Source organism: Uloborus diversus, chromosome 6 (genome assembly GCF_026930045.1).
Source record: "Uloborus diversus isolate 005 chromosome 6, Udiv.v.3.1, whole genome shotgun sequence".
In the NCBI taxonomy this organism is placed as follows: Eukaryota; Metazoa; Arthropoda; class Arachnida; order Araneae; family Uloboridae; genus Uloborus; species Uloborus diversus.
The window spans coordinates 165,170,930-165,190,956 of NC_072736.1; the positions used below are offsets into that span (position 1 = coordinate 165,170,930).

At 35.7% G+C, this 20,027-nt stretch overlaps 1 protein-coding gene across 1 annotated transcript in view; it reads right to left on the reverse strand.

Moving 5' to 3' along the window:
- Positions 1-8,623: 8,623 nt before the first annotated feature.
- The window catches only part of LOC129225057 (histone-lysine N-methyltransferase MECOM-like), a 204,105-nt gene continuing 192,701 nt past the window's right edge, over positions 8,624-20,027 (reverse strand). The window contains exon 5 of the mRNA XM_054859603.1: positions 8,624-8,757. Within this exon, the coding sequence (XP_054715578.1) occupies positions 8,624-8,757 (134 nt within the window). The remainder of the gene's footprint in view (positions 8,758-20,027) is intronic.

The window sequence follows — 20,027 nt, forward strand, 5'->3', positions numbered from 1 at the left end:
AAAAAAGCGAAAGTTGACGGAGTACGCGATGGAAATTAGATTAAACGAATAATTTCTTTATCTTTTTGCAGCCCGGGGAAAGGCACTTGGCTGTTCGAAGTTTCCTTTCAAGTCGTAGAAGGGAAATTGAAATTAGGCATCAGAAATGTGTACCGGATGATCTGACTTCGTTATTGGCAAACAGCAAGACTTCTGATTTAGAAAGGCTTTTAGAACGTTTGCTTTTTAATTATTTTGAAATCGTTCTTTCTGTAACGTTTTGAAAAAGGTTTTATTTTCTTTGAAAATAAATCACATTAGAGCGGACTTCTTTCTTAAGATGTTTTGAAAAAGAAATCTAAGTTCTTACGTAAAGTACTTTATGTTGTTAAAAACAAGTTTTTAAAAAGTTTCTTTTGCAATAAAATTGCTGCATTTTATACAGTTATAAGTTCTAAACTTGAAAATCCTCAGCTACTACAACGTTTTCATGGTAGCTGAGAGCAAATCTGTATCATGTTAAGCCAGCATTAGAAGTATGATGCATGTATTTATTTCTAGAGGGGGGGGGGGGGGTACGTGGAGAGCTAATAATGGGCGCATAATGAAATTGCGGACAAGCATAATATTTTCACATTAGGTTATCAATATTGTTGAACAGTTATATGTCATTGAAATCAGATCTCAGATTTTGAGGAGTTGCTAACAGTTTTACTTTCTTTGTACGCATTACAACAATGCTTCTGTATGTATGTGTGTGTGTTTCTTAAACTTTCTATTTCGTGTTCTCTCGCAAACAAAAAATCTCAGTTACATGAAGCTATGAAAACTGTTGCGTACAACAAATGTTTGTTCATTAATTCTTAATCATTGATTTTAGACCAGCATAGGTTTCTTTAGTATCTTTACAAAAATGTATGATTCAGTTTTTTTTCTTGATTTTTTTAAAGCGCATTTCTCAGCGAAGATGTCTTGATATTTTAACACATAGATTAATCAGAATATTACTTTTGCTTTAACTACATGAAAAGCTAACTATTTTAAAAACTTAGAAGTCAATATCTAACAAAAAATCTCGACTCAATCAAAAAATCATTTTTTTAAGTGCAAAACTGTCTGTATTTTCCTCCCTACCTCTCTAATTTTATCCCGAAGCCTTAGGACTGCCATGGAATGAGAGAACTAGTTGGAGAGTTTCAAAGTCGAGACTCGAGCCTGGCACAGTGGTGAGATCCTAAGCACTGAACCACAAGAAAGGGACTACCACGAATAATAATAAAAAATTAAAAATAAAGATAAAAAAGAAACGAATGGACGAAAATAGAAACGAAAGAAAGAATCACATGCATTACCAATGAAGTTAGTTATAAAAGAGATTTATTCAATGAAGATTTAAAATTGCGTCGAGAACAATATATTGGAGTTTTTTTTTTTTTTTTTTTTTTGACAGATTGTTTGAGCTTGTTTTAAAAGCCAATGGCATGCTTCTGGGGGATCAGTATTCAGTTAACAAGCTGTTGACATTCTTGCTCATGTCACAAAATTTACAATGCTGCCAAGGACAGCCTATACAATGTTAAGTGCAGATTGGATTTAGAACGGTCCATTTCAGATTTATTTGAACAAACATGAATGAGGGTGTTCAAAGTTTATCTTTTTGAATTTTAACCGGTTAAGTATTTCGAAATTGTGACCTGATGATCTTTTGCAAATTTTTCCCTGTTGATGATTCAGAAATGTTAAACTACAGTGAATTTCTAATTGCTAATTAGGGGCTCATTTAAGAAGCTAGAAATTGATCCGTTTTTTATCAGTCAGATATATTCTAGTAATATGTGTTGTTTCGACAACTTGCTTCTGGCCCATAGATGACAACAATACCCAATAACACACTCATCGATAACTGTTAGAGGAAATCAGCCATGGATCTTCAGGCACGTAACGATCGATATCGGAATCACATACAAAAACCAGGAGACGGGTTTCTGGCACTTTACCGGAAACTTTCCCAAAAAGAAACGAGTAATTGACATTATTGTTAAAGTCTGACCACAAAATTTATAATGATGCCAAGAATAGTCTATACTATGTTAGGTGAAGTTTGGATTAAGAAAGGTCTATTTAAGATTATTTGACCAAATAAGGGTGCTTAAATATTATCCGTTTGAAATTTTAACCAGTTGAATTTTCCGAAATGGTGACTTGTTCTTTTGCAAATTTCAACCTGTTGATGCTTAAAAAATTTTAACCAACAGTGAAGTTAATCTATAGCGAATTTCCAGACGCCAATCAGTGGCTCATCTAGGTAGCTATAAATTGGGCATAATACAATCAATCAGATATGTGCCATGTTTTATTTCGACTACTTGTTTCTGTGCCATAGATGACAACAATACCCAACAACACACTCATCGATGACTGTTAGAGGAAACCAGCAACGGATCTTCGGGCACGTATCGATCGATATCGGAATCACATACAAAAACCAAGAGACGGGTTTCTGGCACTTTACCGGAAACTTTCCCAAAAAGAAACGAGTAATTGACATTATTGTTAAAGTCTGACCACAAAATTTATAATGATGCCAAGAATAGTCTATACTATATTAGGCTTAGTTTGGATTAAGAAAGGTCTATTTAAGATTATTTGACCAAATAAGGGTGCTTAAATATTATCCGTTTGAAATTTTAACCAGTTGAGTTTCACGAAATTGTGACTTGATGTTCTTTTGCAAATTTCAACCTGTTGATGCTTTAGAAATTTTGACCAACAGTGAAGTTAATCTATAGCGAATTTCTAGACGCCAATCAGTGACTCATCTAGGGAGCTAAATTAAGCCCAATACAATCAATCAGATATGTGCCATGTTTTATTTCGACAACTTGTTTCTGTGCCATAGATGACAACAATACCCAATAACACACTCATCGATGACTGTTAGAGGAAATCAGCAACGGATCTTCGGGCACGTATCGATCGATATCGGAATCACATACAAAAACCAAGAGACTGGCTTCTGGCACTTTACCGGAAACTCTTCCAAAGAGAAACCAGTCACTTGATGGAGCAGCTTAGAACAAGACAATTAGTACGTGTCGTGCATACCCCGTCAATCACGTGTCGCGCTACATTCTGGAGTTCGATTTGGGAAGCAAAAATGCGCTCAGTTCAGGGTGGAGGCAGTGGCCGTGTCGGAACCGGACAGTAGGGCAGTGGTTCGTCCTCAATAACTTGAGAGAAGAGGATTAAAGAACCAATTATTTTGCTTCACGGATCATCGGTTGTTCTTCGAGAGAAAGTGCACAGAGGCTTCCTATCGAAGCATCCATCTACTTGCTCGATGTTGATTCGAAAGACTTTTAATAACAACTTCAGACAATCATTTCGGACTTTCTGGCAAAACAAACTGTACACATTGATTTTAAGTGCATGTGTATAGTTGAAGTACAGGGAACAGATGACAGTGGTGGGGTCCCAAACGTGTATATTTCTTTGAGTAAAATTGGTACAAAAACGCAATTTTTTACGTAATTAAATCATTTTGAAAACTTTCTATTGCTCTTCTCTAGATGCCTGAACGAATAACACATGTACTCCTGCGATACATGATGTAGCACAAGAAGCAATCAAGACCAGCTTATTGAATAGGCTGACTAGGCCATGGCCTGCACTATTCGGGGGCCTCCAAATGGCAAAAAAATGTTTCATTCAATGGTTAAAACTGCTTTATCCAATAGATAAAATTGTAAAGTTTCAATGCAGGAGACCACAAAAAATGTTTGATCTTGGGCCCACTGATATCTTAATCGGGGCATGGAAGCAATTGCTACAGTTATCCCATTTTCAGTTCGTCAAGATTAGCACGTAAGGGTGGTTATAAACACTGCATTTTTTACGCAGTAACACACAAATGTGTGTACACAGTAGACACAGTATCTTTTTCATATACCCAATGGGTAACATCACATGCGGTGTTAGATCTGCTGACCTAGAGAAGCCAATCACAAAGTGCAAAATCACCTCTCCCTGCTCGCCATTTTGACTAACAGAATAATAAATAAGAAATGGGACACATACGACAACAGTCTGAACACATTCAAAAGTTTTAAACAGTGATAGTAGTTCAGCTTCATTAACACAGATTCAAATCTCTTTATCAGTATCTTGCACAGAAATTAACAATAGTTTTTGAGCAATCAAGATGGCTTATTGCTTTCACTTGACTGTTTTGAGGTCCTATCATTTTACTTTCCCGCCAGCACCCTCTGCGGCATCACCGTCCACCGGCCGCATCACGATGCTGCTCCTCTAGCGAAAACCGTCTCCACGTTGCATCAATATCCTACACTTACACGCATACATACACGCACGTACACACATACAAACACATACACACATACATACACGCACGTACACACATACAAACACGCACGTACACACATACAAACACATACACACATACATACACGTACACACACACACACACTCAAACACATACACGCATACATCCAGACACCTACACACAACTACCCACACACTTTTGCCTGCACACAGACACAAACACATATGCCTACACACATATACACATTCCCCCCACACACAAACACTCATACACATAAGTACCCACACACTCATATCTGCACACAGACACAAACACACATGCCTACACATACGTACACATACCCGCCACACACAAACACACACTCGTGATTGCGAAAAACATAATTTGAATTCAAGAGGTCAAAATTCAAATTAATTTTTCTTTTTTTTTTTTCTTTTCTTTTTTTCTTTTTCTTTTTTTTTTTTTTTTTTTTGCTTCATTTAAAAACAAGTTATCGCTTTCCATCTCGTTTTCACTCAAACACAAAGCATGTTACCTCAGATAAAAGAAAGAATCTTCTCTTTAAAGGTTCATTTTTATTCCAGATTTAACTACAATCTCAAAAACAAATCTTATTTGAAAATTCTGGTATTTGAAACAATAACTTTTTATAGTCTGATGTTGCTAAATGCATATCGCTGATGGTCATTTTCTTCTACAAATTACCTTTGTCATGAGTATAAATCCTAATTTTGCTTTAATTTTATGCAGGCGATATGAATCTGTTTTTCCATCAGTATTTCAGGAAGACAAAACAATCATCTCCAAATATATTTTCTCTAACAGTATAAGGATTGACTTTAAACATCTTTTGCTGTGTCTTTGGATCTACTTTGCCCTTCCTGAGACACATTTTAGGACATGCAGACACACAAAAACAATTCAACAAGTAAAAATAAACCAGACTCCACACCCTGCATAATCTTTGCAGTCATTGTTTTGCACAAATGAATAAAAAGAATTTACTTTACTCTTTATGAAAGAAATATGAATCTGTTTTGGCACCAGTAGATCAGGAAAACAAAGTAATTATTTCTAAATGCATTTATTCTTAGAGTGTAAGGATCGACTTTAAACATCTTTTTCCCTGTGTCTTTGGATCTACAATAAGATATTAATGTCTTTACCCTTCCTGAGACACATTTTAGGACAAGCAGACTTACAAACACAACTCAACTTGTAAAAGTAAACTGGAGTCCAGCCGCAACATAATCTTTACAGTCATCGTTTTACAAAAATGAATTTTAAAAAATTGTTTTACTCTTATGCAAGAAATATGAATCGGTTTCCGTACCAGTAGACCAATACTTCTAAATGTATATACTCCTACCGTGTAAGGACGGACTGTAAACATTTTCTTCTGCGTCTTTGGATTGACAAGATATTAAAGTCTTCACTACTCCTGAGACACAGTTTAGGATATGCACACGCACAGTCACACACACAAATCAGCAAGCAAAAACAAATCTGAGTCCACACCCTGCATAATCTCCGCAGTCATTTTTTTACCCAAATAAATAAATAAATAAATGCGCTTTAAGTCAGAAAGATTTATGGCCGCCATAAATGCGAGAACCAATTAAATTGTTAACATCTCGTTAAAAAGCTTTTGGCTCTTCACTTAAACCAGTTAACAGTTATAAAAATGATGCAAACTTCGGAACATATTCGATGTTTTACGTTGGACGTACTTCTTAGCACGTAATTATGGACACGTGATTTCGAATTGAACTCGGGTCTTTTGCGTAGTAGCAAACAATAGGAGTACGCCAGTTAATTTGTATTCTCCAGTTTATTGATTTCATACACAACGTTCATGTTTTTATCCATTTGTGGAGCTGTGTTAATTAAAACTAGTATGTTGTGGCCATCACGAAACTTTCTTCTATATTTTTCTTTTTTTTCTGATCCCTCCCCATGCTTGACGAGGAAGCAATATTCCCAACCAAAAACGAAATTACACATGCAAAAACTTGACGACCATCCCAATGTCTGAATTATTGCAAAAGCAAAGCAAAGAGCGAAAATTGAAAGTTATTTTAAAAGCCTTGCTTGAATTAATTACAAATATTTTATTTGTTAACAAACATAAGATGGCAACAGTTAAAAATTTTAAATCATTGAGATAATATTTCTGATCATTTCCATACAATTAAAATCACGAGAAATACGCAGACGACAATCTATTACGATTTATCTTTCTTATTGTTGCATTAATAAAACTATTTTTATTCGCTAAAAAATAATGATAATAAAAATAAATCAGCACCTCTCGGCGCGATTGGCGCCAAAGTTGAACCAAAGCCTGTTTACATATAGATTCACATATATTCCAAATTTCAACCAGAACGTAGCATTACTTCTTGAGATAGGGCACTCACAATGGAAAAAAAGAACGGGCGATTGCGCTACCCCCTTTTTAGCTGTTGACACCAAAATAAAATCAGCTCTTATACCCACTAAGGGGTACTTGCCGATAAATTTTTCTTTCATTCCGTTCATTATTTCTTGAGATACAGCAGGCACAATTGACGACGAAAAACGTTCTATAGCTGAACCCCCGTTTGAGTTATTGACACCAAAATTGAATCAGCACCTGTTCTTGTTAATGGCAACATATGGACCAAATTTTGTTTGATTCCGCCAGTTACTTCCTGAGGAATAGCAATCACGCGTAACTCAAAAAACGTCCCATTGCTCCACCCCCCTTGGAGGAATTCGTGCCAAAAACCAATGGGCACAAGTTCACATAGGGGCACATATGTGTACCAAGTTTCGTTCGATTTCATGCGGTAGTTTTTGCTGTAGCGCGGCCACAAAAAACTGGTCACACACAGACGTGACACACACACATACACACACACATACATACACACACACATACATACACACACACACACACACACACACACAGACAGACAGACATTTTCCAAAAATAGTCGAAATGGACTCAGCACACCTCAAAACGTTCGAATCCGTCAAAATTCGAAATTCGAAAATTTGCACGAATCCAATACTTTCTTCTATGTATTAGATATAGAAGAAAGTAATAATCTTGAGTTAGAAGCAATTATCACACCAAAAACTCGTTTTTACGGGTTTAATACTATGTAAAAAGACTCAAGTTGCACTATTAATGTGCTGTTACTCTTATACCAACTGTGATATTTATACATGCGGAAAATGTTTTCACATTGATTGAGGAATAGAGATAAAATAAGTGCAAAACTAGGCAAAAAGCACTTAACTAACATGCGAAATTAGCAAATGCAGTTACTAGAGCTACCAATCCCGCTGTTTGGTAACAGCATCACTTCGAGAAAACTAAGATAGCTAAAAAAACATGAATAGCAATTAATTCATGAACTAACGCCTTTCATTAGAACATGTTTTCAATACCTTACATCAATATATGGTTCCGTTTTGCATGATGAAAAAAAAAAATAGCTTCCTAATAATTCTAAACAGAAATATATCGAAAATTTGATTTTTTTGATTAAGAACATTTCTTCTATAAAGAAATATAAAAATAGTCTAGCCCGCGCTATGGAATAGCAAATTTTCCACAAAAAATATTCCAATAAGCGGGATATTCTACTAAACGGGATTAAAATAACAGACATCTACTGTTTGGTTAAGCGGAATATTATATTAAACTGGATTAAAATAACATACATCCACGGTTTGAACCCACGGTACATTGAAAATATATTACACTAGTGGTACCCGCACGGCTTTGCCCGTAATAGAAAAATTAAAAAGTCTTTTGGTTCGCCTGTATACTTACAAATAATGTATGGTGAATTTTCTCGCCAATTGGCTTGTGCCCATCTTACGGTTCCACGTTATGATAATTTCGTATCTCGCCAATTGGCTTGTGCCCATTTTACGGGTTCCACGTTATGATAATTTCGTAATTTGCTCGTCCATCTTATGATATTTTTTGTTCTTAAAATTGGAATAGAAAAAGAACCACATCGAATTTTCGAAAAATCGCTTCGAGGTGCACACCCCCATGCTACATACTAACTTTGTGCCAAATTTCATGAAAATCGGCCGAACGGTCTAGGCGCTATGCGCGTCACAGACATCCTACAAACATCCTACAGACATCCAGACATCCTCCGGACAGAGAAACTTTCAGCTTTATTATTAGTAAAGATTAAGCGAGATATTCCTTTAACAGATATTCTAATAAGCGGACTTGACTGTATATTTTTTTGAAAACATTTTAAAGATTAATGTAAAAACTATGCTTAAGTCTCACCTGTAACTGTCGGGGAAGTCGATGTCACATGCGTAACACCTTGGAGCTGACGTTGGATCTCTGGATAAGTCTTCGTGATTGTGAATCGGGACTAGTGGAGGAGGTTGGACACCGGAAGTGTCAGACCCGTCTTGATGATCCCTCCGCTCTACAGAGAAGGAAAGGAAAAAGTCTGAGAAAGCTTTCATTTGATGAAATGAAACAACAAATACAGCGAAATACTATTAAATTGTACATAAACTATCCAGAAACAAAATAGTGCGTACGTTAAAATTTAAAAAAAAAAAAAAAAAGAGATAACTAGTTCAAATTGCAGAAACTCTCATCTAGCAGTAAGTTTGGGACCTAAAGCCAGGGCTTTGCAGATCTACATTCAATATACCAATAGTCCAGTTATGAGATCCAGAAAATGAGATGCCATCTGCCTCCAATTTGGTTATAAACTTTAGAACTGGAAAGTGGGGGTGGCCAAAAAATCGACAACTAAAAGCCGTAAGATTTTTAGCGGTAGCAAAAAATTTAAAAAAAAAAGGGAAAAAAAAGTAAAACAAAAAAATTAATTTGAATTTTGACATCTTGAATTCAAATTATGTTTTTCGCAATCACGAGTGTGTGTATGTAGGCGTGTGTGTTTGTGTGTGGGGGGTATGTGTGTTTGTGTGTAGGGGGTATGTGTGTGTAGGCATGTGTGTTTGTGTCTGTGTGCTGGCATAAGTGTGTGGGTAGTTGTGTATATGAATGTGTGTGTGGGGGGTTTGTATGTGTATGTGTGTGTAGGCATATGTGTTTGTGTCTGTGTGCAGGCATGAATGTGTGGGTAGTTGTGTGTATGTGTAGGTGTCTGTATGTATGCTTGTGTGTATGTGTTTGTATGTGTGTGTGTATGTGTTTGTATGTGTGTGTGCGTAGGACATGGATGCAACCTGGAGACGGCTTTCGCTATAGGAGCAGCATCGTGAGGAGCCGGTCGACGGTGATGGTGTGGAGGGTGGCGGTGGGAAAATAAAATCAAAGGACATCAAAACAGTCAAGTGAGAACAATAAGCAATCGTGGTTGCTCAAAAAAGTAAAAAATTTTGCTAAGGCTGGTTTTGAGATCATATGAGTGGTAATTGATGCAAATCTAAATCAGGAAAAAATCAGACTCACAGTATTTACCCCGAAGTATTTTGAGATGTCACAAACACTTGGCAATAATTTCATTAAGCAAGTATGGCTTGTTTAAGTAAAACAACTGATTTACTAACATCTAAACAATGAATACATAAACTAAATGTTGCTGCTTGTGCTAAATAATGTTTCGTAAACAGATATATAATGTAAAACAAATAATTATGATCTGAAAATTTTAACACTTCTGCTCTTTTATTATTTTTAGTTTTCGTTTCTAAATTGGAAAGTAAATAAATAAATAAATCATAAAAAGTGGGGAGGGGGGGCTATTGCCCCCCCTCCCCCGAATCGCCACCACTAGTACCAGACTGATGAGTCCATCTGGATGAAGTAACAGGGCTGTCGGTATATTACATGAAACTCTAACCTGGTTTGAGCAAGAGATGGTAATAGTAGCTATAGGCAGTTCCTGCTATTCACAAGTATTTAGACAAGATTTTTTTTATGAAAGCTTACCTATAGTTTGAACCTAATAAAGCGTTTTACTCAAAATTTTAAAAAACCCTCTGCTTCTCATTGCCTCATATGACATAGGCGAAAGCTTTGAGTTCTGATTGTTTAACATGAAAATTTAGGCTCTGGTGTTGCAAATGTCCTAGGTTAGAGTAATTTCATAAAATATGAAGAAATGCAGTGGAAATCTGGAGTTTAATTAAATAACAAGTACTTCTCTTTTGAACGTTTATTTAATTTTCTATCGGGTATAAACTGGCTGCATCCGAACTAATTTTTTTTTTAAACATTTTACGGTGGCTGTTCCTATTTTCTATTTACTATTCTAGATTTCTCTATAACTTTTGAAGTGGCTATAATACGATCTTACCTTCAGTGAACCTCTACAAAACCTCAGTAAATGATTCATCTGATTGGTTTCACAAAACTGAAAAAAGTACTATTTGTGACTTTTAATTGAAAATTCACCTGAATCTTAATTCCAAACGTTTGATTTTCTTAATATCAAATCATTGCGTGTGGTCTTTTGCGGTGTAGTTAGGGCGTTTCCTTTTGTCGTTTAATAATATAGTAAATTAGTAAACGCAATTAAGTATATGTCGATTATAACACTAACGCAGTTCCTAGAAATGACGTAAAATCAATGCTTGAAAAAAGTTAAATCCTTAAAGTACATTTGTCACATATACTCATATATCTGATAAAATATGTGAGAACATTTAATAATTTAGGTTTTAAAGGTTTTTTTTTTTTTTTTTTTTTTTACTTTAGTGTTGATAAAATACTGCAACAAACCATGCGGAAAATTTTTAAAGATAAAAAGGGTATGTCAGTGTTTTTCAATTAACTTTTTAGAAAATCGAAAAATCTTAAGTTTAGTTGAGTACTAAGAACTTCTAAGCGCTTAGTTATTTTTTTTTTCGCGATTTTAAACGAAATTTTTAATGATGACTAAACTTTTCCCCCCTCAATCTATTCGACCATTTCAAACATTTAAAACCAAGATTGTTTTAAAACCTTTTCTTACCCTCCCCGTCTTTTTTTCTTTCTTTCTTTCTTTCTTCTTTTTTTTTTTTTTTCATGAAGATCACTTTTTGAACCAAATGATTTTGATTCGGAAAATAAATATTTCAGCAATGATTAAAACGTTTTAATTCCTACTTAATGTTTTTTCTTTCTTACACCTTACATAATTTTAAAGAAGCGTAGTGTTACGAAATAGTGTTTTTCCGTTTATAAGTGATTTTATAATAGAAAAACACTCACTTTTATGAAATACTTATTGTATTTCAACAAGATATGCTGCATAACTGAAATGAAAGGCTACTATTGATTGTTACATTCAAAGCTGCTAATAACATCTATTGGATTTCATTGTGATAAATATACCGTTCCATATCCCATAAAACATAATAAAAAATAATAAGTACACAAACGCTATGCTTTTCGTTACAAATTCCGAGTCAACAGATACCCTTCGCATGTCCTGCGCATTCATCGCATAAATAATAGCTTCCACGATTCCATATTCATCGCGAGCTTCCCCTACTTCAGCACTCTTACACCCCCTAATCCCAACAGAACCGTTACACATCTAATAACTTGTCACGGGGTGTTGGTTAGAAAGTCTCTCATTCCCTTGACAGTTACCGGCAGCGTGATCTCCGGGGTTGGAAAAGTGATCGGCACGCGCCACTGACTTCCAACCGGTAGCTAGATTTGCCTTTCCTGATTGCTTATTAACAGTTTGCCGGGATTTCTCTTCGCCAGGTGAATTACCCGAATGTCCGCAGAAAAGATTCCCCCCCCCCACCCCTTCTTGGTATAGAGATGAAACTTGCATGCGGTTTTAAAACAGTATTGTTTGTTTTGGATGTAATGACAGGTACTTTCCATCAAGTTGAAAAGGATCTTGTAAGCTGATAATCTGTGTCTCGAAATAGCAACAAAACCGATTTCATAGAGTACGTTTGATTTCCAGCTTAACACTTTTCCCTTCCGGTGTTACTGTGGTTATGTCATCGTATGAGACACACCAAAGTGGTGGCACTGAGATCTAAAATCAAGATGGGATCTGGCTACACAATGATTGGCACGTGCCACTGACTTCCAGCCGGTAGCTAGATTTGCCTTTCCTGATTGCTTATTAACAGTTTGCCGGGATTTCTCTTCGCCAGGTGAATTACCCGAATGTCGCAGAAAAGATTCCCCCCCCCCACCCCTTCTTGGTATAGAGATGAAACTTGCATGCGGTTTTAAAACAGTATTGTTTGTTTTGGATGTAATTACAGGTACTTTCCATCAAGTTGAAAAGGATCTTGTAAGCTGATAATCTGTGTCTCGAAATAGCAACAAAACCGATTTCATAGAGTACGTTTGATTTCCAGCTTAACACTTTTCCCTTCCGGTGTTACTGTGGTTATGTCATCGTATGAGACACATCAAAGTGGTAGCACTGAGATCGAAAATCAAGATGGGATCTGGCTACACAATGATTGGCACGTGCCACTGACTTCCAGCCGGTAGCTGAATTTGCCGTTCCTGATTGCTTATTAACAGTTTGCCGGGATTTCTCTCGCCAGGTGAATCACGAATGTCGCAGAAAAGATTACCCCCTCCCCCACCCCTTCTTGGTATAGAGATGAAACTTCCATGCGGTTTTAAAACAGTATTGTTTGTTTTGGATGTAATTACAGGTACTTTCCATCAAGTTGAAAAGGATCTTGTAAGCTGATAATCTGTGTCTCGAAATAGCAACAAAACCGATTTCATAGAGTACGTTTGATTTCCAATCTTAACACTTCTCCCATCCGGTGTTACTGTGGTTATGTCATCATATGAGACACGTCAAAGTGGTGGCACTGAGATCTAACATCAAGATGGGATCTGGCTACACAATGATTGGCACGTGCCAGACTTCCAGCTGGTTTCGGGATTTGCCTTTCCTGATTGCTTATTAACAGCTTGCAGGTACTTCTGTCACCAGTTGAATTACGGATGCTGCAGAAATGTTTTCCCCACACCCCTTCTTGGCAGAGACGGTAACTTTTACGCGGTTTTATGATTATTTGTTTTGGACGTAATTAAAGGTAATTTTTATCTAGTTGATACGGATCCTGTAAGTGAAACGGATCCTGTAATCCGGTAATTGCTGTCTGAAAACAGCTACACAACCGAGCTCAATTAAAGTACATTTGATATTCAGATTAACTTTCCCATCCGGTGTCATTGCAGTAATGACATCGGATGACAGGCATCAATGTTGTGACATTGAATAATTGCAACTGTATGGAATCTGTTCACAGAGTGATCGGGCACGTGCCACTGACTGCCAATCCAACCGACGACAGGATTTGTCTTTCCTGTATGTGCCCCCCCCCCCCCCGCACGCCTTCTTGGTATTAGATAAAACTTCCATGTGGTTTTATAACTCTATCGTTGTTTCAGACATGATCATAGGTCTTTTCCATCAAGTTGAAACGGATCTTGAAATCTGATAATTGTTGTCATAAAATAAGCAAAACAACCGATTTTGTTTAAAGTAAATTTTTTTTTCCAGATTAATACTTTTCCCATTTGGTGTCATTGTAGTTATGCCAACGGATGGGAGACATCGAAATGGTGGCACTGAATAGTAGCATCAATATGGTATTAACCTACTATAGTTAGGGCAAACCTAACCTGGCTGCATTGTAAATATTACGCAGATCCAAATTGCAGCATTAAGACGGTGCCAGGTTAGGTAACCCCCAACTAAGGCCCCTATATATACAATATAGCGGCTCTAGCCCGAACTATAGTTGCAACATGATGGTAGGCTTGAATACATTTTGAATTGCATTTCGTTTGCCTTGCCACGGGATATTCGAAACGAATCGGAAATGTATTTCATACTTTGCCGGTTCCTCATTTGGCTTTCTATACAATGCCTAGGAAATGCGTGAAATACGAATAGTTTCATACGTTGCTGGCTAGTTTTAGGCATTATATAAAATGCCTAGGTATTTTATAGAATGCTAGATTTCAAGGTAAAAATGTCACATCAGAGCAAATGAATTAAGCAATCAATTTTATTATGTTTATATTTTAAGGGAATTAACAATTTCTGAAATAATTTAAAATCTTAAAACCTTGTTATTTTTCGTAATTTTTTTTTACTATAACTTATAGTAGTGAAACCCCGTTACAACGAACTTGGACTGCAAAACTTGTTCGTTGTAACGGGAATTTCGTTGCAATGAAATTTGAGCAACGTAATGGACATTAAATGAGGTATGAAATTTTTTTTCGTTGAAACCAACATTTCGTTTCATTGGTATTCGGTGTAACAGGAGATCACTGTATTGCTAAATTAGTATGGACGGGTTTTTTTTTTTACTTTTAAATTTCAAATACTCTTCCAATGCTTCTTCAAGAGTCGTATTTTTATTATTTAATTTTTTTACGACTACTGTATTGGTTTGGTGCATTTTTAAAACAATATATGTGCTTTTGAATTAAATTAATTCATTCCTCCCCCCCCCCCAAAAAAAAGTTATGTACGTAAAGTAGAGCGTGAAATATGAAAACCAGTTTTTTCCATATCCAGTTACCTACGAACAAAGCATTTATTGATCTATCAGTGACTGCGTGTGTTGAACAACGTATCGTCTCTTCTTGCATCAGTTACTTAGCTAACACCAGGAAAAGGGGATGAAGGGGATGAATAGCTTTGTTTTCGAACTTTTTGGCTGATTCGCACTTCATTTGCTACAATCCATCAGAAAATCTGCCGGGTCACATTTGGCGGAAAATTGTTTCGGGATTTGGCGAAAAATTGGATAGTTTTGAAGAAGCGAACGATGAAATTTTTTCTTCATTGCATTTCATTTTTTAATATTAGACGTATTCCATCTAAATTTGATTTTTGAGCAAATGTCGATGTTTTGATGAATATTATAAAACTAAAAATAAAACCCTAATATGAATTTATTGGGAACAAATAAAAGCGAAAACATATTTTGGCATTGTGAAAAATAAGAAAGTAACAATTACCAATTAGCAAGCGAGATGGATTTTTTGACTTCTTAATTTGGGGACACTAAAACTTGCTTCGTGACATTTGGACGATCTTAGCTTTTTTTTTTTTTTTTTTTTTTTTTTTTTTTTGAGTGGTGCAGGCCTATTTGTAAAAAAAAAAAAGTATTATGGAAGCAGTAAATTTAGAGAATGTTTAAAATATATTTGATATTTTTTGCGTTTACATCCCTATTGCTGATTTCTCATGTTTACATATCACAGGATTCATTGCTGGTTTTATTTACTTGAGTTTTGCACCGGTTCTCACAAAATCAATCAATTCTTCCACCAGGAAATCATTTCGAAACCGGGACATTTCTTCGTTATTTCCCTAGTTGTGGTTTTTTATTTGTTCATCTTCAATGCTTTCTTCAAATCAGATGTATCATCTGAAACTTTTAATTGAAATTGTCAGAGGGATGCTTTTACTTTTATTTTAAGAGTGTTTGTTGACCTTTGTTTGATGGAAAATCCATCAGACTAGTGCGCAATTTAGTTTTTGCGCTTGATGACATCCTTTAAGCGGAAATAATTTTAGTTATCGTATCAGTATTGAATCAAACGAGTTTTCTGCAAATTAGTTACTCAAGTTTTTAAACCAAGCATAAACTTTAAGTTAAAATGTAATGAGTTTTATTTCTGACATATATTAACTGCACACTTACTGTAAACTGATCTTTTTAAAGTTTCATTCGTGATATATATTTTTTAATTTTCTATTTGTAATGGGTAAATTGGATAATGTTCGTTGATTTAAATTGGAAGCAGTCTATTTTTAAGCCTATAAAGGCCTATTAATATAAAATATTTTAAAACCCGAGTTTAAAAAATAAACTTAACAAATCACATTTGGAATTTTTCTTTAATAATAATAAAGCTTAATGTCTGGAAGTCTGTGACGCGCATAGCGCCTAGACCGTTCGGTCGATTTTCATGAAATTCGGCACAAAATTAGTTTGTAGCATGGAATATGTGCACCTTGAAGCGATTTTTTTTTTAAATTTGATTTCATTCTTTTTCTTTTCTGTTTAAAAAAAAAAAGTAAAAGAGGAACCACTCACATAGCGGTGAATCTTTTGGGAAATTTTTTTTGCAGCAGCCGTATTTAAGAGAAGTAATTTTGTACCATTTTGTAAAAAAATCCTAATTATACTATACTATTCTACCTATACCTACCTACTATGTCCTACCTACACCTAATTATATTCTTTGCCTATAAGGGGTTAAAAAACACAACCTTCTCTTTGGTCTAGTCAAGGGGCAAATGTCCCTTTCTTGATTTCTTCTTGTTTATGGGAGGGGCTAAGCCTCATAGCCCCCTCCGTGGGTGCGCCGCTGACAGAGCCTACATATTTAAAATAAAAAAAAGAGTTTGGCATCAGATAATATAAAATGCTCGAATTAGGGAAGGCAACCCTGCGACTGAACCAGGTGGGACTCCTCGGTGGTAAGGTCAATACCGGGACCAATTTACCTCTCCCCGTGTATCTCAAAAGCGACCGAGTCACGCCTGATGAAGACACCTGACAACATTAGCCTCTGCCACCCCCGCGAAATTATACTGACGATGCACATTGGCCGTAAAACCGGCAGTTGTTGCCTTCCCATTGGATTGCGTGCTCAAATAATGAAAATTGCGGAGTGCAAGGGATGGATATGGCAGATGTTGGGGATGTGTATTTGGAATATTAGACTGTATATTTATTGTTACATTTCCTCCCCTTCATGGTTCGTCACTGTTTGGTGACTGCTTGTCATCGTCACTGGCCACCACCAGGTGCTGAGATTCTCAAATATGACGTCAGTACTGGGCACTGATTGATAGTGGGCTCCATCTGCAGAAACGGGGAAAAAACGTTGGAGGTTAGGATAAGATAGCAATCTCAATGGGGTATTTAGTCTTCAACTGTTTGGGCACCACTTCGTCGTCCAACATGATGATTTCTCGCTGATCAACATTAAATCTGATCAATAATATGTAGTAGAGAAGCGACATGGAAATTAGTTGCTCCAATTCTTGTTTCGTTATTTGTTTTTAACGTTAAAAGCACTTATTGATTATATTGCAGCTAACCATTTATGAATATTCACTCTAAAAACAGCAATTTCAAAAATGACGAAAAAGTGTTCAAATTTGAACATATCGTGAGTCAAAATGGCTCCGACTGCATAGTATTCAAATACTCATCAAATACTCCAGTCAACATGTGTGCTCATTTTTAGGTATTTATGCTCATATTTGAATACGTAATAATTTCAAAACTGAGTATTATGCACTCATTTTTGAGTATGAAATAATTCAGCACACTATTTGGTGACATGGATACTCATATTTGAAACAAAAGGTTTCAAGAAAATTTGAAAGCATGAATGTACTCATTTTTGAAAACTTCATTTTTCTCAGCGTTTAAACGAAAGATAAACAACGCCTAAAATGGCACGATGTCTGAGGAAAAACCCCCTCTGAAATCTATATTTTTTTTTAAATGTCGAATTAAACATTAAGTTTCAAGTTATGAATAAAATGACAAATTTTCTGGGGGAAAAATTAAATATAATCTTGAAAAACGGAGACAGTTAAAATACCAATCAAAAAACAAAAAAAGTCGCTAATTCATTGATAGATCTCTGAACCAAAGAAGGGGAATAAATTTGAATGAAAGAAGATTCCTAACATAATTCTTTCAGATAAAATTAGTTGAAGAATTTCAGCAACTGGGTAATTGATAAAGATATTGCACGTTTGCTCACATGTGCAGATTCGAAATTAATTATTTTTATGGGGATTTTCAATGTCTTGAATGTTTTCGAAGAAATCGGGTTGCATTAGAATTAATTTGCATGAATTTCAAAAAAATTCTTGCATAATTTATTTGGCAAGTATCGATAAAAAATATCAAAATACGAGAAGCATCAAGACAAAAGCAGCCAAACTTTAAATTGAAATTTGATCGTACAGTTCACGAACTGTAGAGATCATTTTCGTTCAGTCACCTCTCATAAAGTTCAAACGCAGGAAATGTTTTAAAACAACCTCAAATTGCTTATTTTTGAGATTGGACGATTTACTTATTTCTACGATTGTCTATATTTCAGTTTCATTCTGATGGGTCTGAAATATAAACAAAGAGGTGACTCAACTTTCATTGATGAAATTTCACGGCCGAAATCGGTTCAGGCGATCAAAGATGTGGCCAAGTTAAACGCCCTGATCTCTTTTCCGTATCCCACTGATGAAAGTGCGGAGAACGAGTTTTTCTAAATAAAGACAAAAATTTAATCCCTCGGCAAGAATGTTAATAGATGTTATTGCGATGGTCACGCTAGACAAATTTTGTCATTGAGTCTCAAATTTCGCATACAGTGTTTATTCTTTCACAAGCTCTTTCCTAACCAAGTTCAACGTTCTCCAAATCAATTGCTTCAGATGGCTCTGACTCTGTAATCAACCAAGATTTTAGTTTTCTTTCCTTCTATCTTTCTTAAACACTGGATTGTTTCGTAAAAGGATTGCTAGCCGCCAGCTCTGGAGGTGGTTACGCCATTTATTCCCACATGGCTCGCAGGGATTTATGGAAACGAGTCAATTGTTTGAGATTAAAAAATTTTTATGTCGCCTATCAGATCCGAAATAGATGTGGAAAAAAAAAAAAAAAACTCATGTCCCAATTTTAAAGCAATGAGAAAAAGAACCCTGCACGGAGAAAAATTAGTATATTCATGTTTTCAAATTTTCTTGAAACCTTTTGTTTCAGATATGAGTCCTCATTTTTTTCAAATAGTGGATTAAATTATTTCATACTCAAAAATGAGCACATACATCGGTTAATACTCAATTTTGAAATTATTACACATTTAAAAGTGAGCACAAATACCTCAAAAATGAGCACATGTTGATTTGAATGTTTGGTGAGCATTTGAATTTCTCAAATTTGAATACCACATTGTCAGAACCATTTTGACTCTGCGATATGCTCAAATTTGAGTACTTTTTCGTCATTTCTGAAATTGTTTTTAGAGTGTGCATTGTGGTCTTGTTAATCTGTACTCTATTGATCCGAATCACTTCATAATCTGAATGATTTAGTGAAGATTTGAAATTGGGAGGGCGAAGAGTAGGATAATGGCACCAGTACGAGACAAGGGTCCAGTAACAGACAGTCGTCAGTTTGGATTGAAATAATAAGCCTTTTAGGCGGGTAAAACGGATGTTGTTGGGGCCCATGAATACGGTGCAACCATCTAGTGTTACCAGAGTGAATTTTATGAGTCAGTTGGTATTTACAAGGCAGTGGTTGAAGGTTATGAACAGCCACCACAAGGTCAGCTGGTGTTTCGTGTTCATTTGAATATATTAAGGCTTTAGTTCTAAAAACAAAGAACTTTTACACATTTTGAAGAGAAAAGGGGAATTCTGTCCATTAACAATCCTTTCCTCATCCTGTCTGTTGCTGAGTGTCATCATAATTGTCGGTGTCTGTTACTGGGGGTCGGACGTGTATTTGAAAGTGAGCAAATAAAAGTAGAATTAACTAATTTAGAGGATCCAGAAACAGCCAAACGTTAGATGTTATGTAGTTGCATGAGAGAAAAATACTTTTAAAAGTCTAAATACATTAAAAGGCTCAGAAAATTGAGTTGACCTGAGAACGATGACGTAAGTATGTCTGTTACTGGTGCCTTTACCTTTACCCTGAAGGATTTCTAATAATACAA